Source organism: Hypanus sabinus, chromosome 14 (genome assembly GCF_030144855.1).
Source record: "Hypanus sabinus isolate sHypSab1 chromosome 14, sHypSab1.hap1, whole genome shotgun sequence".
In the NCBI taxonomy this organism is placed as follows: Eukaryota; Metazoa; Chordata; class Chondrichthyes; order Myliobatiformes; family Dasyatidae; genus Hypanus; species Hypanus sabinus.
This window is the reverse complement of record NC_082719.1, coordinates 54,850,233-54,872,885: the sequence shown is the minus strand read 5'-3', so window position 1 is coordinate 54,872,885 and position 22,653 is coordinate 54,850,233. Positions and strand designations below refer to the sequence as shown.

At 37.4% G+C, this 22,653-nt stretch overlaps 2 protein-coding genes across 5 annotated transcripts in view; one reads left to right on the top strand and one right to left on the bottom strand.

The window, feature by feature from the left end:
• aasdh (aminoadipate-semialdehyde dehydrogenase) overlaps positions 1-11,297 on the top strand; it is a 32,512-nt gene extending 21,215 nt beyond the window's left edge. Inside the window, exons 9-14 of the mRNA XM_059989248.1 lie at positions 563-684; positions 1,749-2,604; positions 3,307-3,470; positions 5,659-5,784; positions 6,127-6,258; positions 6,824-11,297. Of these exons, the coding sequence (XP_059845231.1) occupies positions 563-684; positions 1,749-2,604; positions 3,307-3,470; positions 5,659-5,784; positions 6,127-6,258; positions 6,824-7,240 (1,817 nt within the window). The 3' untranslated portion in view covers positions 7,241-11,297. The remainder of the gene's footprint in view (positions 1-562; positions 685-1,748; positions 2,605-3,306; positions 3,471-5,658; positions 5,785-6,126; positions 6,259-6,823) is intronic.
• An 8,091-nt stretch (positions 11,298-19,388) lies between these two features.
• cracd (capping protein inhibiting regulator of actin dynamics) overlaps positions 19,389-22,653 on the bottom strand; it is a 29,725-nt gene continuing 26,460 nt past the window's right edge. For all 4 annotated transcript variants that reach the window (XM_059989246.1, XM_059989247.1, XM_059989244.1 and 1 more), the window contains one exon: positions 19,389-22,519. In XM_059989246.1, coding sequence (XP_059845229.1) covers positions 22,359-22,519 — 161 coding nt within the window. In that variant the 3' untranslated portion in view covers positions 19,389-22,358. The remainder of the gene's footprint in view (positions 22,520-22,653) is intronic.

The window sequence follows — 22,653 nt, the reverse complement described above, 5'->3', positions numbered from 1 at the left end:
TTGCTGTCACTTTCCTGTCAGTTTGAACCAGTGTGACCATTCTACTCTGACCTCTTTCATTAACAAGGCATTTTCACCAACAGAACTGCTACTCATTAGATGTTTTTTGTTAGCACATCATTCTCTGTAAACTCTAGAGATGATTGTGTGTGAAAATCCCAGGAGATCAGCAGTTTCTGAGTTACTCAAACCACCTCATCTGACACTAATAATCATTCTACAGTCAAAGTCACTTAGATCCCGATATACAAAAAAGCTGGATGAACTCAGCAGGTCGGGCAGCAACCATTGAAAGGAGCAGTATGTCTTGATTTAACCACAGCATCTACAGTGTACTTTGTGTTCACTTAGATCCCATTTTCTTTCCTATTCTGATGTTTGGTCTGAACAAAAACTGAACTACTTGACCATGTCTGCATGAGTTGCTGCCAACCGATTGATTTGATCAGATATTTGCATTAACAAGCTGGTGTACTGGTGTACCCAATAAAGTGGACACTGAGTATTATATATTAACTGAGCTAATATTCATTCAACTGAAAAAAAAATCTGTTGCATCTAGGCAAAATAGACCGAACTATTTTGATTCAGACATATGGAGAAAAATCAAAAGCGAAAAACACAAATTCAATTCACATTTTAGGGAAAAAAGAACTCTGGGAAGGTATTCATCAACTATGGAAGGTAAGCTTTTAAAAATTTTGCTATTGTTGGTATCATTTTCTTGTTTATGTATTCATATATCAGAGAATAAATAATAGATCACAAACAATTCCTTTAATCATTGGTTATCATAGAAATGCGGAAAACCTTTCAGCTCTCAGGCTTATTCAGCCATTCAATGATGTTATGATTGGATTGCTATGTTCCTAGTTTCATTGACCCCCTAAGCTGGGTCAATCCCTTAAAAGGATTGTATGGCCTTGGATTCAGTGGAGAATATGCATGAAGTTAAAGTTCATAGAATGGTTACAGTAGAGAAATGCAATTTAGCTATGTGTCCTCACTGCTTGTTTTCAAGAGTAACCCAGTTAATCCCAATCTGTCACCCTCTCTCCATTACAGTGTAAATTCTTTACTTGTTGATACTGATGTGGTTGCATATTGAACCCTGTAATCAATTCTGCTTCTGCCATTCATCTGGCAGCTCTTTGCAGAACTTTATTATTTGTCATCTAAAAGTATTGTTCTTCTAGCTGCTTTTGGTTCTTCTGCTAATCATATTCACTCTCTGTCTGTAAGTTCTTGACCTCTCTGCCAGTATTTCGTGCTGCCCTTAATGGATTTAGCTATCACTATTAAATCTCCTTGCAACCTCTTCTGTTCCAAAAAGAACGATCCTAGCTTCTCCACTCTGTTCGTATAACTATGGTACCTCATGCCATTAATCATTTTGGTAACACTATTGCATCTTTTCCAAAGTCTTCTCAACTTCAAGCCTCTAGTTCCAACTTAGTTGCTTTGTTAGAACTCTGTCTGAATTCTGTTTTGTTGGTTATGTAAGCAAGAGAGAGCAATATTGAAGGGCATGCTGTGGAAAGGATCTCACAATCTTTCACTAAAGTCAAACTTTTATTAAAAATACATTCTTTCCTTTTAAAAAAAAAACGTTTTCAGAGAATTCTGTGAGGCCAGATAGTAAAGAGTAAAATGTTGCTGTAATAAATGAATTACTTTTAGTTTTCAGGTATAACTAATGAAATTATAGGTCTGTGTGATTTTCTTATGCAATTTTGTTTTGGTTGCAGGTGGTTCTTGATCTTCCAGAAGATCTGATAGATATTGCTGATGATTGCATGTTTCTGTACAGTGGAGGAGATTCCTTGAAAGCTTTAAGGCTTGTCAAAGAAATTGAGACATTTGTCGGACAAAGGATATTTGGACTTACTGAAGTTGTTTTAAACAACTCATTGCTAGATATTTACAATTATATTACCAATGCAACATTGTTTGAAGTTGAGAACAATGAAGAACTGGATGATAAAAGGAGAACAAAACCAAAAAAGATGGAAGATAAAAGTGCAAGATTTCATTCAGAACACATTAACCATTGGAAATCAGTAGCCATTAATGGTAGCTTTACTGCCGTTAGTCGAGGGAGTAGAATCACGTATTTAAGTTACGATAACTCTGCAGATAGACTTGAAATACAAAAAAATAATGAATTGATGGGTGGCACTTCAAATGGAAAAGAAAAGAAACAGCCTATTTTTTTTATTGTGTCTGAAATTATGAATGAAGATATATCATTAAATAAAAAGAAAATACCATTGAAGAGAAATTGGCTGGAGTCCTTTGAAAACCAAATAGTAAATCCATCACATATATACAAGAAACCCTTTCCAGATAATTTTTTATCTAATTGTGGATCTGTATCATTCAAAATTAGATGGGAATCTGATACAGCCAAATGTGTGGATGCATCACCTCTCCTGGTAATATCAGGGAATGATGGCTCAGATGTAACTGTGTACATTGGATCTCACTCTCACAGGATGCAAGCAATTGATGTTTTTTCCGGAGAAATAAAATGGGAAAGAATTCTAGGTGACCGGATTGAGTCATCAGCTTGTATATCCAGATGTGGAAACTATATTATCGTGGGTATGAAACCTGACATCTACAGTTTATAATTGAAAGAAGAATGATTTTAGGATCATTCTTCCTAGATTCTGGAGCCTTTATTTTATTTTTATCAAGATAATGCGTGGAATAGGCCCTTCTGGCCGTTCAAACCACACTGCCCGTAATCCCCCCAATTTAATCCTAGCCTAACCATGGGACAGTTTATATTGACCAATTAACTGACCAACCAGTATGTCTTCAGATTGTGGGAGGAAACTGGAGCACCCAGAGGAAACCCATGTGGTCATGGTGGAGAACATACAAACTCCTTACAGGCAGCGGCAGGAATTGAATCCATTTCGCCTGTACTGTAAAATGTTGAACTAACCACTATGCTACCATGCCACTGAAAAATTTTTGATCTTCTGAATTTATATTAAATTTTAAATTAAGCTAAAGGCAATTTGTTTGGTTTGATGTATAAAATGATCACGAGCAGAAAGCAATATTTTGAAACCAAAACTTTTTTTTTTTACACACTGTCCTGATTCCTAATACAAAAACAGGTGAAACAGAAAGATGAACAAATACCAGTTATTTTTTCTTACACTTGAAAGAATAATAAAAACAGCAGTTGTGTAACAAAACCCATATTTGGTAACCCAGAGGGCTGGCTTTAATAACTGGTTTCAAATATTAAAACAAGGGTAGCAGTAATCACTATTGTGGTTTATTTTCCAGGTTGTTATGATGGTTCCATATATGTGCTAAGAAGAATTGATGGGGAAACATACTGGACTTTTTGCACACAAAATTCAGTGAAAAGTTCTCCAATTGTGGATCCTGATGTGGGATTGGTTTTCATTGGATCACATGATCATCATGTCTATGCTTTGGATATTCTTGTAAGGAAGCTAAGCAGTTCATTTATTCATAATGAAAATACAGTTATCAGGAATTAATTTGTTTTAGTTAAAAAGTAATGCATTTCATTGGACTTTTAGGAAAATATTCTTTTGATCATAAAGCTAATTAGGAGCAAAACACTTTGAAGACATTGGACACAAGAATTAAAAAACTGAAATCTAAGGCTTTGCCAAATTTTGAGATATCCCTGAGTAGTTAGCAGATTTTTGAATGAGCTGAGCTTCATAAACACTGTAAGATGGGAGGAAAATATTGAAATAGTCAATGGCAAGTAGATTGTGGTATGCACACTGACACAACAGAGATGATTGTATACGCTGGATTCAGAGACACTTCATTAACATGAGATTCTGCAGAGGCTGAAAATCCAGAGCAACACAAAAAATGCTGGAGGAGTTGAGCAGATCAGTGAGCATCTACGGAAATGAATAAACATTCGATGTTGCAGGTCCTCACTTGCATCTCCTCCTTTACTGAACATCTGCCCTCATCCTATCTTCCTGCCACCTTAACAGGGATAGAATTCCTCGTCTTCCGCATCCAGTGCATCATGCTGCACAACCCATGCTATCTTCAATGGGACCCTACCACCGAATGTATTTTCCCCCACTCTCCGCTTTCAGCTGGGATTGTTTCCTCCTTGATTCCTTGTTCATTCACTCCTCCACACTAATCTCCCTCCTTGCAAGCGGAGGAAGTGCTACACCTGTCCATTCAATTTCTCTCTCACCTCCATTCAGGGCCCCAAACAGTCCTCCTACGTGAGGCAACACTTCACTGTGAATCAGTTGGGTTCTCTACTGTATTCAGTACTCCTGATGTGGCCTCCTCTACATTGGTAAGACCCAGCATAGTTTGTGGGAGCTGATGGTAAGAACATCGATTTCTCAAACTTCGGTAATGACCCCCTTCACCATTCCCCATCCCCTTTTACCTCTCTTACCTTATCTCCTTGTCCTCCCATCACCTCACACGGGTGCTCCTCTCCTCCTCCTTCCATCGCCTTCTGTTTTCTCTTATTAGATTCCCCTCTTCTCAAGCCTTCTACCTCTTTCACCAACCAACTTCCCAGCTCTTTACTTCATCCCTCCCCCTACTGATTTCACCTATTACCTTGTGTTTCTCCCTACAGATTTTTTAATCTACTCATCTTTTTCTCTCAAGTCCTCATAGTGGGTATCGGCCCAAAACGTTGACTGTACTTTTTTGCGTAGATGCTGCCTGGCCTGCTGAGTTCCTCCAGCATTTTGTGTGTGTCGTTAGTTTGTGGGACCACTTTGTTGAGCACCTTTGCTCCATCCACAAGAAGCAGTATTTCCAGTGGCCAACCATTTTAATTCCAATCCCTACTCCCATTCTGAAATGTTGGTCCATGTTCTATACTGTCACGATGAGGTTACTCTGAGGTTGGAGCAACACCTCATTTCCTGCCTGGGTAGTCTCCAATCTGATGGCATGAACATGGACTTCTCATACTTATAGTACTTTTTCCACCTTCCCCTTCCCTCTTTAATTCCCCCCGGCCCCCTCTTACCACTTCACTTCTCTTCAGTTGCCCATCACCTCTCCCTGATGCTCCCCTCCTTCCCTTTCTTGCGTGGTTCTATCGCTCTCCTCTCCTATCAGATTCCTTCTTCTCAAGCCCTTTGCCTTTTCCACCTATCACTACCCAGCTTCTTACTTAATTCCCACTTTCCCCACCCACCTCACTTCACCTATCACCTAGCTTCTGATCTTTCCCTTCCCACCACCTTGTTGTTCTGGCTTGTATCCCATCCCTTTCCAGTCCTAAAGAAAGGTCTAGGTTGAAAATGTTGACTGTTTATTCATTTCCATATATACTGCCTGACCTGCTGTGTTACTCCAGCATTTTGAGTGTTGCTTCGGAGACATTTGCAAGACTATGGGATTTCTCTGATATCTGTGTTCATGCTGAGGTGTGTTAAGCAGTTTTGAACCCAGTATTTTAGGAATTAAATTTTCATCAAAATTTGGCTTTAGAGCATGTCTGTCTAAGCTAATAATTCAGTGGATAATGTTATCAAAATTTTCAAATCGGGCTGTTGGTGACATAAACAGGTTATTGTGTATCATAAACAAAGTATTACTTTTAAGTATCACAACTAAAATTCTGTATATTCATACAAGTTTTCTGTCTATGAATAGGATAAGGTTTGTGTCTGGAAATTGCACTGTGGAGGAGGTGCAGTGTTCTCAACTCCTTGCTTAAACAAACATCCAAGATTACTTTATGTGGCAACACTCGGAGAATCATTGATTGCTATCAATCCAGTAAGTATATATGTGCTACCCACCCTTCAGTGCATGCTACCACCTTTGTCTGAGGATCTATTTAGTTGTTCAAATAATGTATCATACAATTAGCTAAATACATTTGACAGAATTTATATTTTAATTAGGACAATGTAAAGAATTTTCCATTCATAATTAATAAGAAAATGTTCAATTTATATCAGATTCATGTAGATTAACTTCTGGACAAATTATATCCATGGTATTTTTTCATATATTCTATGTTTAAAATGGATATCAACTTTAAAATTATTTTTCTGCAACCATGAATAAAAATACAAGAAACAACAGTATTTAAACTAAGATTTTTTTTAAATGCAGGACACTGGAAGTACGGTTTGGAAACGTTGCTGTGGCAAGCCCTTATTTTCTTCACCACAGTGTAGTTCTCGGTCTGTGTATGTAGGTTGTGTTGACGGGAGCCTACATTGCTTTAGCCATAATGGTGATCAGGTACTGTTTGAATTGCTATTAAATATGTAACAAATATTTTGTCAGTATGGAGTAAACTTGGTCACATTTTTAAATATGTCTAAAATAAATGTAAGTAACCTTGAATTTTTCAGACCTTATTGTTCCAAATATTTGTATGTATATGTTGACTAATGTTATAAGAAATAGATCATGAGTACATTTGTTGAGCAGGCGTGATTCACTCGGGTGGTACACTAGTCTAATTCAGAAGGTAGTAGATTTGGGAGAAGACTTGAGGCAGAGCTTAAATTGATTCTTTAATACATTTAAAGACGACACCTTGCAGTTTTAGAACTGAGCCCCTTCAATGCTTAGTAGATACAGAGAATCTATTAAAGGAAAGTAGGAGAGCTCTCACTTTCTGGTCAATGCTCATTCCTTCAAAGTCCTCACTTTACAACATTCTTTTCATGTGCACGTGTTGTACTTAACTACAAAGCAATAGTAGCTACTTAAGATGTGGAATTGTCTGTGAGGTTGTGTGGATTTAAATTTTTATATAAGTAAACTTTGCTCTTTAACAAAGATATTTTTTCTTTTGAAGCTTTGGCAATTCTCAACAGGAGGTCCTATCTTTTCTTCACCGTGCGTCTTTAACCTTTCTGCGACAGATCAGAAAATAATATTCGGATCTTATGATTCTTTTGTGTATTGCTTGAATGAAAATGGAAATCCAGAGTGGAAGTTTAAAACAACTAAGCAAGTATATGCAGTTCCATTTATTTTTCCCAGCTGTGATTTTCATGATGGAACTTTGGTTGCTGTGATTTCTACAGATGGAAGCTTATGGATTCTTGATGCTGCAACGGGAGAATTAATTACTTCATATTCCCTTTCAGGTGAAGTTTTCTCTTCACCAGTCTTATGGGAAAAGAAACTTATTGTTGGTTGTAGAAATAACTTTGTCTATTGTTTGGAGATGTCTATATCAGAACAAAACAAAAAAAATACCCTTGAGTGAATGTGAGTACTTCACTGAGTAATTAATTCCATGTTCTATGCAAAACTTGTCAAGGAATTATGAAATGCTCATCATAATTCAAACACTGGCAGTGGTGAAATGTGAACTACATTTACAGCAGTTTTTTTGTGAAACCAATATCACATCAAAAAGCATATCAATATTCAGAGTTACTTAGAAAAGTTTGAAATTAGATGGATTTCAAACAATATCCTCTTTGCCACTCTGAGAATCAGCATACTTCTCTGATGTGAGTGAAAGATTACTATTACCAATCAATGATGGATATTAAAATGACAGATTTCATGATAAAATTTTAAGCTAAGTAATAAGCCAATTCTGTTTATTATTACTATCTTGAAACTGTGATACATGTAAGCTCTGTGTAATGGTGATGTTATTTTAAGTTGTACAAGGGAGAACTCTAAGAACCAGACTTCATTGTTAAATATTTTGTCAGTGAATAGACAATGATGTTGAGTCATCTGCTTTAGAACAGTGGTCTGGATTATTGTGAGCAATTCTGGTTCGTCATACTGCAGGAAGTTAGAGGATGCAGGACAGATTCACAAGGTTGTGCAGGACAGACTCAGTGGGTTGTGACTTTTTTTTTCTACAGTGAAAGTAACTGAGGGTATAGATAAGCTAATTGGTCACAGTCTTTTCCCAGGGTAGGGCAATCTAAAACTAGAGGAAAAAGGGTTAAGGGGAAAAATTTAAAGGAGACTTGAGGGGAAGGTTTTTCTATACACAGGATGGTGGAAATATGGAGTGAACTGCAAGAGGAAATGGTAGAAGCAGCTAAATTAGCAACATTTGGACAGGTTCATTGATAGCAAAGATTTGAAGAGATGTGTGCCAAATGTAGGCAAATGGGATGTGCTGAGGAAGGTATTTAGGCCAACATGGACTAGTCAAGCTAAAGGACTGGTTTCTCTTTGGTATGATTTCATGGAATCACTACAGAGGTTTGTTCATTATAGCAAAGGTTTATTCAGACTTTGCAATTTCTTGTAATGTTTCTTTTGAGAATTGGTCTCCTTTCTTCATTATGTCATTGTACTGCAACCATCACAACCAAGGTGTAGCCATGATGACTCATTTTATTCTCTTGCTTTTTGTAATGAGTTCTTGGGATGATGGTACTTTGTTTAGATCTGTACAAAATTCTAGAGGACTGACTAGCAGACCGAAGCAAAATAAAATTTATTGGTCATTAATATTGCAATATCTTAAGCAAAAGATATTACTTTATATTGTTACGTACCCGTGGGTATTTTGTACTTGTCACGTGACAGTGGTGTTGAAGAGATGCTGGACTTAAGGTAGTGGTCTTGTGATGGTGGAGTGACATCATTTTCCCCACCAGTAGAGGTCATGTGACAGGTTTTTTTTACAGGGTGTAAAAGGAGGACCCCTCCCTGTGAGGAGGGGCAGTTCGTGGCTGGATTTGCCATTTTGGCTCCTTGCCACTGTGTGGTCCAATATTATGATGCAGTTTGGTTGAAAGTTTTATTTAATGCCTAAAGTTTAAAAGGTCATTGCCGGCAGTTTCTTTATAATACTGCCAGTTAAAAATCAGTGGAGAGTGATGATCGGAGTTTGGGAGCTAAAAGATGGAGGAAAGTCGATTTCGACAGTGAAACAGGTTGGACCTTGTTAGATCCTCATTCGGAAGGAATTCGTTGGCTGTGCCTGTGTTAACCCCTGCAATAATAGCAGAAAGGGTTGGGTACAGTTCTGTAAAGGAAAGGTCGGTGCCTTTAAGCTGTTTCACTTTCATCTTCATAAATTCTCCGGGAAAAGTATAGTTCGACTGGGAACTGCAGCAACACGACGTGAAAGAGAATTTAAATCGTCTAAAAAGTCTCTCCTTTAATGGACTGTAAGCATTTTGAACTTTTGCAGTACTACTCTGAAGAACTGTTTTCTCTTTATTCCTTTAAGAACTATTTAAGCTGCCACACAGCAGCTGATTTCCAGTTACGTTAGTTGTTTGTTTACTTTTGGGGGTTTATTTTACAGTGTTTAATAAATGTTTTATTTGTAATAAAAAAAAACCCTGCCTCACTTATATATTAATTGTTGCTGAATCCGTAACAATATTAATAAATTACAGCGGATACTGGTTAATTGGGCTCTCAGGTAATCAGGGCAGCTGTTTAAAGAACAAAACTTAAATCAGGGAATTAGCCAGGATTTCCTTCATTTGAACCACTATGCCTCTTAATTGGAACAGGAGACTGTGCCAAACAGTTTATATCTAGCATCAATTGTGTGGCTATTAGACATTACACAGTGCTTAGAACAATCAATTTTTTAAATACCATTAGTTGTGCGTTTGTCTTCAAAAAGCAGTGCTTTTTTTGTCACTGAGAGTTAGAGAAACATGAGCAGCAAGACAATTTGGAACTATTTTGCTCATCGATGCTTCAAGCATTCAAGCTTGGAGATGCCAGAAATGGCTGAGATTGAAAATGAATCGACTTCACTACTTCCTTAGAAATTGCAAAAAATTTGAAGCTATCTTGAATGTTGCAATGAAAATGAAGATTTGGAAAATGCAATAATCTAAATCATTATAGGAAGGCAGTCTGAACTAGGTGTCTGCACTGATTTTATTCATTTACAGTCAATCGTAAGAACACAGCAGATTACTTGGATAACTATTAGGAATACAGTTTTATAGTACTGTGGAGGTAATGGTAGTGTTCTAATTTCCTCTGTATTTCATTTAAATACATAATCTGTTATTCAGTTAATACCTTTTAACTATTTCCTTTAAACTTCAGCTAATTGGGCCAAAAAGTACTGGTGCAGATGTGTCCCAATAAACCTGAATCCGCTGTATTTGTGTGTTAATTCCTGTGGAATTATGTAAATAGTTTAATTTTCTTCTGTGATTTTGAAAGGTTACAATTTACTGTATAAGTATGGAATAGAATCTGAAATATAATTATTCAAAATGTTATATTATAAACAATATTAATGTGTTTAAAACAAATTGCTAGGAGAACTTCTTGCAACTGTGGAGGCAAGAGAAAGGTCTGCTTTTAGCATTGTGACCTTGGGTTGCCATAAGTTCTGATGCAGGGTTTTGACCTGAAACATCGACAATTTATTCCTGCCCAAAGATACTGTATGACCAGCTGGATTTCTGCAAGACATTATTGTTCCTCCAGATTCCAGCATCTTTAATCAGAATCAAGTTTATTATCACTGCCGTGTGGCATGAAATTTGTTAACTTAGCAGCAGCAGTTCAATGCAATACATAATATAGAAGAAGAAAAAAAATATAATAATAAGTAAATCAATTACAGTTTGCGTATATTGAAGAGATTAAAAATAGCGCTAAAAACAAATAATATATTTATAAAGTGAGGTAGCGTTCACGGGTTCAATGTCCAATCTCCATACTCACAGTGAAGTTATTCTTCAAAATAGTGAAACAAGTGATGCCTTAGTTAAGAGAAATCTTTTGTTGAGAAGTTTCTAGTATCTCGTTGCATTGGAGAATCATTCACTAATACTTAAGTAGGTGACAATTTGGTATTTTGAAAATATGTGACTGAATAAAATCTACTTGCCTAGAAAGATGTAGGTGTAGCACTTCACGATACACAAAATCATTTGGGACAAAGCAGCTACTTGATCTGGAGACTGACCCCCATTATAACTAACTGCTCACTCAATTCAGTGGCTCAAGCTGTCATTCCTTTTACTACCAGCACACTATGACATCTCTGTTTAATGTTCAGAAGTCCTACTGCAACAGCTCTAGACTTTCACAGAATGTTTTAAGTCCTGCCTAGAAATATAAAATGCATGATAAAAATTTTGCCTCCAAACTTTATCCTCATGTCTCAACACATTATTTAACTTGGACATACATCATCCCCCCAATATTACTGGATCAAAATCTTACAAATCTCTACTCTAATGTTATTGGAAAAAAATAAAAACACAAGCAGGCCAGACAGCATCTATGGGAGGAGGTAGTGACGACATTTCGGGCCGAAACCTTCATCAGGAGTGAAGTAACATGGGATGGTCGAAGGGGGATAAGAAGTGGGGGGAGGGATGAAGTAGAGTTATTGAATGTAGATGAAAGTAGAGTTATCTAATGTTATTGAACTGTCTTTAAACAGCAAAGCTGGGTTTGCTAATGACAGCAAATGTTGAGCTTGCAAACAAAGTTCATATTAAAATGAATTTTTCTTTTTTAAAAAGACTAATATACTCCTTAGCAAATGTACTTACGCTTGCTTGTTGGGTAGAATCCAGCTCTTGCTGATGGACTAATACTTGGATGTTGGTCCATAATGACTCCATAATGGAATGCCACTAGATGGTGCCAAAGAGTAGTTCATTTCCTACCAAACACTGTGTTCATGATTATGATTTATACTTTTAGTTCATTTGAAGAGAGTAGTTTACATTCGTAAGGCCAGAATTTATTTCCTTTCCCTTATAAATTTTGAGGACGTGGTGCCAACCTTGAACCACTACAATTTTTGTAGTGAAGGTATTCCCAAAAGCTTTTTGTGCTGGAAATTTCATGCCTTGGATCCAAATTGGCATGGTGTTTTACTTCAGGCACAAAGAAAAGATGGTGTTCCATTAGCTTGCTGTCCTTGTCTTCTAATCCAATAATTTGGTAGACGTTTGCAGAGAACAGCATCTTTGTAGATATTTCATACAGGAGTCATATTGCCATTGTGATGGAGGATGTGAATGTACCATAATGTCTGGAATTGGGTGATGACTTAGTTTTACTTAAGCCCATCACCCCTTCTGGGGCATTGGCCACCAACAGCTGCTCGCTGGACTTCTCTGACCTGGGCCAGTCTTTTAAGTTGTCAGGTATAGCCAATCTTCTTTAAGATCCTTCCTCTCCAGGGATAAGGTCTTTGGAGCATCTGTTGGCATTTTATTGTAGCTCTGGGCTTTTAAATGAATGGGGTTGCTAGCCCCATGCCCAACCCTTCTCTCGCAGCGGGCTTGAGACCACCAGTGGCGGAGTTTGTGGTGATGACTGACTTGACACGTAGAAGTCACGAACATAATCATGAACAATAGTGTTTGGTAGTGAATGAAAATACTCAGGCTACAGCTGGTCTATAGTGAAGTCAAATATGGTATTGAACCACAACATACTCCTAAGCAATATCTGTTTATCCATTAATCACACTTTGGGAAATATATTCCAGAAACACAGCTGGATCTGGAATGTTTGATCGGGGTGTTCCTGAGGACAGGACCTCTCTTCCCATCAAACCAGGGAGGCATTTTAACTTTTTAACAAACGCACAGACACATAAAATCTTAAAACTTTTGTGTATCATTTAATGTTTTGTTTAATAATCAAAAGTACTTTCAAACAGCAAGGAATAATCACCATTTTTACTTAGACCATAAAACATAAAAGTAGAATTAGGCCATTTGGCGTATGTTTTCTTTTCTGCAATTCCATCATGGCTGATCCATCATCCCTCTCAACCACATTCCCCTGCCGTCTCCCCATAGTCTCTAATGACATGATTAATTAAGAATCTATCAACCCTCTGCCTTAAACATACCTAACAATTTAGCTTGCACAGCCATCCATGGCAGTGAATTCCACAAATACACCACCTTCCGGCTAAAGGAATCTTACCTTGTAGCGGAGTGCTACATGCAACGCTGAAATAACGACACCTAGTTGGTGAGCTGCAGTTGTAAAAGAGCAGCCTCGCTTTAAAGCCTTCCTGTTCCCGCCCTCCCTGGGCGGGAATACTGTAGGGGTCACATATTCACAGTCCCGTCCCGTGCGCAGGCTTTTCCCCTTGCTGGTGAAGCAGGCTTGGCACCCTCTTTGGGACCGGCCTCAATGCCGGCGCGCGCCACTTTGTGAGCTGGTTCGAGTGCGCTGGGAAGTGGGTCGCCACAACCTCATCTTTATTCCAAATGGGCATATCTCAATTGAGGCTGTTCTCTCAGATCCTACACTCCCCCACCATAGGAAACATCCTCTCCACATCCACTCTATTCAGATCTTTTAATATTCAATAGGCTTCAATTTTGTTTATAAACTTCTGCAAATACAGGCCCACAGCCATCAAATACAATGCTTATAAAAAGTATTCACACACCCACCCCACCCAAGGTCTATATGTTTTATTGTTTTACACCATTAAATCACAGTGGATTTAATTTGGCTTGGTTTTTACATTGATCAACATAAAAAGGCTCATGTCAAACTGAAAACAGATCTCTACAAAGTGATCTAAATTAATTACCAATATAAAAAACAAAATAATTGATTGCATAAGTATTCACCCACTTTAATATGACACACCAAATCATCAGTGGTGTAGCCTTTTGGTTTTAGGGTCACATAATTGGTTAAATGGAGTTCACCTGAGTGTAGTCAAGGCATTTCAATTGATTGTAGTAAAAATAGACCAGTATCTGGAAGGTCCAACTGCTGGTGAGCCAGTATCCTGGCAAAAGCTACCCAATGAAGACAAAACAACACTTAAAGCAACTTCACAAAATGTTATTGAAAAGCACAAGTTAGAAAAAAATTTCCAAGTCCCTGAATATCCCTTGGAGTACAGTTAAGAAATGGAAAGAATGTGGTACAGCTGTAAATCTAACTCGAACAGGCCATCTTCAAAAAACCAAGTGACTGTGCAAGAAGGGGACTAGTGAGGAAGCCACCAAGAGACAAAAACAACTGGAGGAATTACAAGCTTCAGTTGGAGAGACTATACATACAATAAGTGTTTTCCTAGGTGCTTTACCAGTCACAGTTTTATGGGAAAGTGGCAAAGAGAAATCACTGTTTAAAAAAAAAACTCATGAAATCTGCTAGAGTTTGCCAGCAGGCGTGTGGGAAACTCTGAAGTCAGCTGGATGGCGGTTCTATGGTCTGATGAAACCAAAATTGAGCTTTTTGACCATCAGACTAAATGATATGTTCAGCATAAGCCAAACACCGCCAGAAACACACTAACCCCACCATGAAGCATGGTGGTGGCTGCATCATTCTGTGGGGGATGCTTCACTACAATAGCAGACCCTGGGAGGTTTGTGGAGGTTTACAGGGTAAAATAAATGCAGCACAATACAGGGAAATCCAGTAGAAAAACCTGATGCAATCTGCAAGAGAGCTGTGACTTGGGAGTAGATTAGTTTTCCAGCAAGACAATGATCCCAAGCATAAAGCCAAGGCTACATAGGAATGGCTTAAAACAACAAGGTTATTGTCCTGGAGTGGCCAAGTCAAGAGTCCAGACATCAAACCAATTGAGAATTTGTGGCTGGACTTGTAAAGGGCTGTTCACTCACGATCCCAATGCAATCTGACAGAGCTTAAACAGTTTTGTAAAGAAGTTGGAAAACAATAACATGAAACTTCCAAGGAGGGTGAATATTTTTTTAGGCATTGTGTGTTGACCCTTTCATTTCTGGGATCATTCTTGAGAACCTCTTCAGGATCCTCCCTAAGGCCAGCACATCATTTATTAGACTAAGGGGCCCAAAACTGCTCACAATATTCCAAATGTGATCTGACCAATGCCTTATATCGCCTAAGCAGTTTTGTATTCTAGTCCTCTAGAATGCTAACATTGTACTTGCCTTCCTTACTGCTGATTCAACCTACAAGTTAACCTTTAGGGAATTCTGCATAAGGATTCCCAAGTCCCTTTGTACCTCTGATTTTTAAATTTTATTTCCATTTAGAAAATAGTCCACACCTTTATTCCTTGTGCCAAAATGCCAGATATGTACTTCCCTATATTGTCATCTGTGATTTTTGTCCATTTCCCAATCTTTCTAACTCCTTCTGCAGACACCCTGCTTTGTCTATTTTGTCTGCCCCTTAACCTATCTTCATGTAGTCCACAAACCTGACCACAAAGTTATCAATTCCTTAACCCAAATCATTGACATACAACATGAAAAAAACTGTCCAAACACTGATCACTGTGGCACAAAACTAGTTACCAGTAACCAACCAGAAAAGGCCCCCTTTATTCCTGCTCTTTGCCTTCTGCCAGTCAGCCAATCTTCTATCTATGCTAGTATCTTTCCTCTAAAACCATTGGCCCTTATTTTGTTAGGCACCTTCATATGTGGCACCTTGTGAAAATTCAAATAAGCAACATTCACTGAATCTCCTTTGACTATCCTGCTTGTTATTTCCCAAAAGACATTCAACAGATTTGTTAGGCAAAATTTCTCCTTTAGAAAGCTACACTGACTTTCACCTATGTGCCTCCAAGTATCCTGAAACCTCATGCTAAATAATTGACTCCAACTTATTTCCAACCACTGAAGATAGACTCCCTTCTTAAAGAGTGGAGTTACATCTGTAATTTTCCAGTCCTTGGGAACTATTCCAGAATCAAGTGGTTCTTGAAAGATCATTACCAATGCCTTCACGGTCTCTTCAGCTATCTCTTTCCGAATCCAAGAATGTAGTGCATCTGGTCCAGGTAACTAGTCTACCTTCAGGCTTTTCAGTTTCCCAAGCACCTCATTAGTAATAATGACGACTCTTATTTCTGCTTCCTGACTCTTTTGCATTTCTGGCATTCTGCTAGTGTCTTCCACAGTGAAGAAAGACACAAAATTCTTATTGAGTTCTCTGTTCTTTTGTCTTCCATTACTACCTCTCCAGCATCATTTTCCTGTGGTTTGATATCCAATGTCATTTTCCTTTTACTCTTTATACAACTGAAAATAACGATGTATCCTCTTATATTACTGGCTCACTTCCCTTCATATTTCATTTTTTCTCTCTTTACAACTTTTTTTTAGTTGCCTTCTGTTGATTTTTAAAGGCTTCCTAATCCTCTACCTTCCCACTAATTTTTGCTGTATTATATATGCCCTCGTTGTCTCTTTTATGCAGTCTTTGATTTCCCTTATTAGCCACGGTTACCTCATCCTCCCTTTAGGATACCACTTCATCTTTGAGATGTACCTTTATGGCACCTGAATTTCCCTTAGAAAGACTAGCCATTGTTATTCTGTCATCCCTTCTGGTGTCCCCCTCCAGTCAACTTTGACCAGCTCCTCTTGCGTGCCGCTGTAATTCCCTTTATTGTACTGTAATACTGATACATCTGACTTTAGCCTGTCCTCTGATTTTAGGGTGAATTTGATCATATTATGATCACTTGCCCCCAAGGATTCCTTTACCTTAAGCTCTCTAATCAATTCTGAATCAGATTTTTTACCACTGGCATGTGACATGAAATTTAACAGCAGCTGTTCAATGCAATACATAATCTACCAGGGAGAATAATAATAATAAATAAATAAACAAGTAAATCACTTACTTATATTGAATAGATTTTAAAGAAACATGCAAAAACAGAAGTACTGTATATTAAAAAAAACGAGAGGTAGTGTCCAAAGATGCAATGTCGATTCAGGAATTGGATGGCGGAAGAGAAGAAGCTGTTCCTGAATCGCTCAGTGTGTGCCTTCAGGTTTCTGTACCTCCTACCTGATGGTAACAGTAAGAAAAGGACATGACCTGCATGCTGGAGGCCTTTAATAATGGATGCTGCCTTTCTGAGACACCACTCCCTGAGGATTACTTTGTAGTCTAGAACCCAAGATGGAGCTGGCTAGATTTACAACCTTCTGCAGCTTTTTCCGGTCTTGTGCAGTAGCCCCTCCATACCAGACAGTGATGTAGTCTGTCTCCACAATACAACTATAAAAGTTTTTGAGTGTATTTATTGACATGCCAAATCTCTTCAAACTCCTAATAAAGTATAGCCACTGTCTTGCCTTCTTTATATCTACATCGATACATTGGACCAGGTTAGATCCTCAGAAATCTTGACACCCAAGAACTTGAAGCTGTTCGCTTCCTCCACTTCTGATCCCTCTGTGAGGATTGGTATGTTTTCCTTCATCCTTCCTGAAGTTAACAATCAGCTCTTTTGTCTTACTGACATTGAGTGCCAGGTTGTTGCTGTGGCACCACTCTGCACAGATTCTGGTCTTCCGGTTAGGAAGCCGACGATCCAATTGTAGAGGGAGGTACAGAGGCCCAGGTTCTGAAACTTAAATTCCAGTTCATCCAATCCAGAATTGCCTTTCCTTCAAGGGCTCAACCACAAGCTGCTCTAAAAAGCCATCTTGTAGGTATTCTTCAACTTTCCTCTTGGGATTCAGCACCAAATTGATTCTGCCAATCTAGCTGCATATTGATCATGACAGTACCCTTTTTACATGCTTTTTCTATTGCCCATTGTAATTTGTAGCCCACATCCTGCCTGCTGTTTGGAGGGCTGTATATAGCTCCCATCAGGGTCTTTTTACCCTTGCAGTTTCTTTTCTCACAAGGATACTATGACACCAAAGGACTTGATTTCATTTTTTACCAAATGAACTACCCCACACCATCTGCCTTTTGATACAATGTGTATACTTGGATGTTAAAATCCCAACTATGATCTTTCAGCCACAACTTGATATGCCTAGAATATCATTCCCGCTAATCGGTCAACTTCACCAAAAGATCATCTACCTTATAACCACTTTCATTCAGATATAACACCTTTAGTCCTATATTCATCATTTTTTTTTATTTTGGCCATTACATTTTGACTCCTTCCACTGAGTGCAATTTTGCTCTATCAATTACTTGTCCTTCCTCAGTTTCACTGCACATTGCATCGACTATACCAACTGCCCTAACTGCAGCCCTATCACTCCAGTCCCCATCCCCCTACCAAATCAGTTTAAAACCTCCCCAACATTTCTAGCAAACCTGACTGCAATTACTTTAAGTGTAACTCATCCTTTTTAACAGGTCACAGCTTTCAGACGAGATCCCAATGATCAAAACCCAGAAAACTGAAAACCTGCCTTTTGCACCAATTCCTCAGCCACACATTCACTTGTGAAATTATCCTATTCTTGCCCTCACTGGGACTTCACACAGGCAGCAATCCGGAGATTACTACCCTGAAGGTCCTGCTTTTCAGCTTTCTGCCCAAATCTCTATATTTTCTCTTCAGGGTCTCCTCCCTTTCCCTACCTATGTCATTGGTGTCAAGATGTACCATAACTTCTGGATGTTCACTCTCCCCCTTTAGAATGCTGTTGACCTGATCTGACACATCCCTGACCCTGCCACCTGAAAGGCAACATACTATTTGGGTGTCCCTTTCACATCCACAGAATCTGCTTTTTGCCCCTCTAAATATGGAATCCCCTATCACTACTGCACCCCTCTTCCACCCCTTCCCTTTTGAGCCACAGAGCCAGACTCAGTGCTAGAGATTTGGTTGCTGCAGCTTCCCCCAGATAGGTCCCCTCCCCAACAGTATCCAAAGTGGCATACTGATTATTGAGGGGAACAGCCACAGGGGTACTCTGCACTAGCTGAACATTCCATTTCCCTTTCCTGACAGCCGCTCAGTTATGTGACTGCTGCAATTTAGGGATAACTACCTTCCTGTAGCTCCTAACTATTACCTCCTCAATCTCCCATATAAGCCAAAGTTCATCTATCTGCAGCTCCAGTTTCTTAACATGGTCTCTAAGGAGATGCAGCTCTCTGCACTTCGTGAAGATTTGTTTTCAGGGAGACTAGAAGTCTCCCACAACTTACACAAAGAACATACCACTACCTCTGGAACCATTCTCAGCACATGAAGTAACTATGTAGTAACATGAAAAGAAACTCACTAGAAACTTACTTAGAACCTTGGCCTGTGCCTGCTCAAGCTTTTTCTCACTGAAGCCTGGTGAGCCAAAGCCAGAACACTAACAATGCACTGCTCCAACAATGGCCAGTCCACTTACACCTCCTTTCTCATTGGCCCTGCGCTGATTGCCGCCCGCCTAAAAGAAGCTGAAGCATCCGGAGCTTTTCTTAAACCTCACGTTGCCTCACCATCAAACATGTTGATTTCAGCCTGCCAAAAAAAAAAATATTCTAACCTTTGATTTGGGAAGCTTCGAATGAATGGGGATTCCAGTCCAGTACCAGGTCTGGATGGTGTGGGATCACAAGAGGTAGATTCTATGGCAAGGCTCTGATCACCTAGTGTGTATATCTGGATAATATCAAGAGAGCTTTCTAATGGAATTTGAAACCTTAATAAGCAAAAGAGTAAAGGTAAAATAAAGTTTGGTCAATAAAAGGTATTTATTTCATACAACACTTTCCATTATACACTACAGGATTAAGTGCAGTGTTGGAAATTCAAAGTAATGTAAACCTAAAGAGACAATACAATTAGAAACAATTGCACCTTGAACACTTTTAAAAAAAATAAAGCCAAGTAACAGTAACATTTTATCATAAAATCACATACAATGGGATGAGTAAAATATTAGAACAGTTATTTTGATTATATGTAACTTTGCCATTTATACTTGTATGATTTTAGAAATAGTTGTCTACAATGTTTTTAAACAATAAATGAAATTGTAAAATTATAAACAAAATATTCACCATGACAAAAGTTTTATATTCCAAAAAAGTAGTAATTTTGTCCATGAACAAATATTTTGATAATTTATTCTAAATTAAAATTAACTACACAGTGCTTGCTTCTTTCAGTGCTAAATAAATGGGAACTCCATATAATTAGCTCATCTAATTCCATGATTGAATTTGAATATAAAGTGACAGTATAATAGTACTTAATGTTTTTTAGTGCAAAGTAGCTTGAGCAAAGGGTTTGGACAAGAAACATACTACATTTCAGTTTCTGACCTTATAAATTGGCACTCCAAGTATTTTCTTGTTGGAGTATCGGGGTAGTTTTCTGTGCTGGTTTATCTGCATTATATCTCTATATGCACATTTGCACTTCTGTTTTTCACATTTAATCGGATCTTTTATAAATTTCAAATATCAGAATTCTATCATTCAAATTCATGAAAATCTGTATGTTGACAACATGACAATAGCATTTATGTGACTTCTACCTGGAAAGGTGTTTTAATAGAAGGCTCATGAGCTTATGCATTAGAAAAGCTAATGTTTACATCTGGACATGCTACGTAAAAACATGGAGTTTGTTTTTTTTCTTGATATTTTATGCCATATTATGAAATTACACAACAAATGACATAGTATACACTTCTATTATTTCAGATAGTACTTAAAATGTCATCTTTGTTTCATATGTGCATCAAATTAACATCAAGAATAAAACCAAGTGGTAGCTTCTCAAATACCAAGCTAAATGAAGTTCCATGAAAGTTAAAAAAAGACATCACAATAATGTGCATACATTGGCAAAAGAAATACAGGTCAAGAGTATGTGGTGGATAGCTGTTTATATATTATAATGCAAGAAAGAATGGCTTTTTAATTTGAATTATCCAGTTTGCTATTTTCTATTCCTGGATGCAGTATAGGCTAAATTACTGCTATTTCTAAAGTTCCTGCCATAATTTCAGTCACAAATCTGTTTTCCCTTTGATGTTCTCCAAACATAACTGCTTAATTTTTAAAAGCATCACTGGAAACTCATTGAAGGGTGATATTCTTTCTGGTAAAAGTAAAATCTGATCATTCCTGTAAATTTAAATTTTACATTCAGGTAGGCAGAATATTATTTTACTTGTGTTGGAATGAAGGCTGTGTACGTTTAATGAAAGTCATTTTTTCTCATTCAGCTAGTTTGATTCCTGAGTAACAGGACATGTAACTAGTGCTTATGAACATTAGTTTAACTAACTAGGAACTAATAATTAAACTATTTACCCATTGAATATTTTTTACATGTATTACATCTTAAATGATCATTAATTACACTATTTCAGATGCTTTTTGATCACTGTAATCCTATTTGTTTCTTGTCTTTTACCATCCTTTGCAAGTTTATTATAGTAATAATGGAAAATACGCTTGTAGCAATTCAAATTTAGCATAATCATGTTTGAATTTATGAATACTTTGAACCACAGTGATTGAAGAAAGGGCCTGTATGTTAGGTCTGTGTGTTAATGCTGCAGTATCTGTAGCCGATTACTTTATCAAATATGGATCAATTTTTAAAAAATCACTACAAGATATATCAGTTAAGAAACTAATTTGCAATTGAATTCTATTCATTTGTTAAAGATGAATAATGTCAAGATCTTCCCCTCCACAGTAATAAAAACAAAAAGTAGTAAATCCTGTTTAAATTTCTTCCAGCTGAAGATATTTCTGAAAAGCCCATTATTTAGTGAATACAGTTTATTTGGCTGTTGGAATAGTCATGGGTATATTAACTTGAGAAGCAGTATACAAGTATCACATTTGTAAACACTGTTCCTCATAGTGTGCAAAATAAAACATGCTTGTATAGTCAGAGACATACTTAAAGTGATAGACCACTATTATGTTTCAGAGGAAATCCACACAATTTACAATGCAGGCCTTCACAATAATATTCAATGGGGCATATAGACCTCTTCCTTACACAAAATTTGTTCAGCAGGAAAAATAAAAAAATATAAATGATAATGGAGTAAGGGAGGCAATTATTTTTCATCACTTACCTTGTGTAATTTGTTACTATATTTATCTTGACATTTTAAATTTGTTTTCTGGTAATATAGTTCAATTAATCTCTAAACCTTGTTTTAAGTATTGACCATATTAATCAGTTAATAATTAAGAGGAAACCTTTGTGTTCTAGAATCACAGGCATGTTATATAAGAAATAAAATAAAATTTCATATATAATTATAAAAATATTTAATATTGCATTGAATTCTTTTAAATCTTGTAGTATTACAAGTCAACAGGAAATTTGAAAGCAAACAAAAGATCTTTTCTGGAAGAAAATTTGGGTAACAAGTGGTGGCAGCTGGATCTTAAACATTTGAAGAGCACATTTAAATGTGGCAATTGCAATTCTTTTATGTTCAAATTTAAACTGCATATTGAAAAAGCTAGAGAGCCTGCAAATGGAACTATACATTTACAACCTATATAGTATTTGCATTCTTGACTTACTGTGAAAGGTGATGTCTGCAGCACATGCAGCGATTTTTAAAAAAAACTGTTGATCTATATGCAAAAAATACACTTTAGCACTATTTGTTTAGTGATAGTTATACAGGATATGGTGGCAGTTCCCAGATGATTTGGAGTCATTTAATTATCTGAGGACAGTCACTCCAAGCTTTAGCTTTTCTCTTGGCAAGGGCTAACCAGGCGGGTTCCACTGATACTGGTGCTGCATCAGGAGTTGAGAACCTCTTCGGCAATTCCTTTACTGGCAGAGTTGAAGCTACTGAATCACAAATTTCAACTAGTAAAGAGAATTTAGAGAAAAAAATGAATAAAAATGAATGTATTGAAGAATAAGATACAAGGTAAATACATTCTGATTGAAGCTGTGAAAAGTTTACTGTAAAGAAAATCATTTTATGACTTCAATTTTCC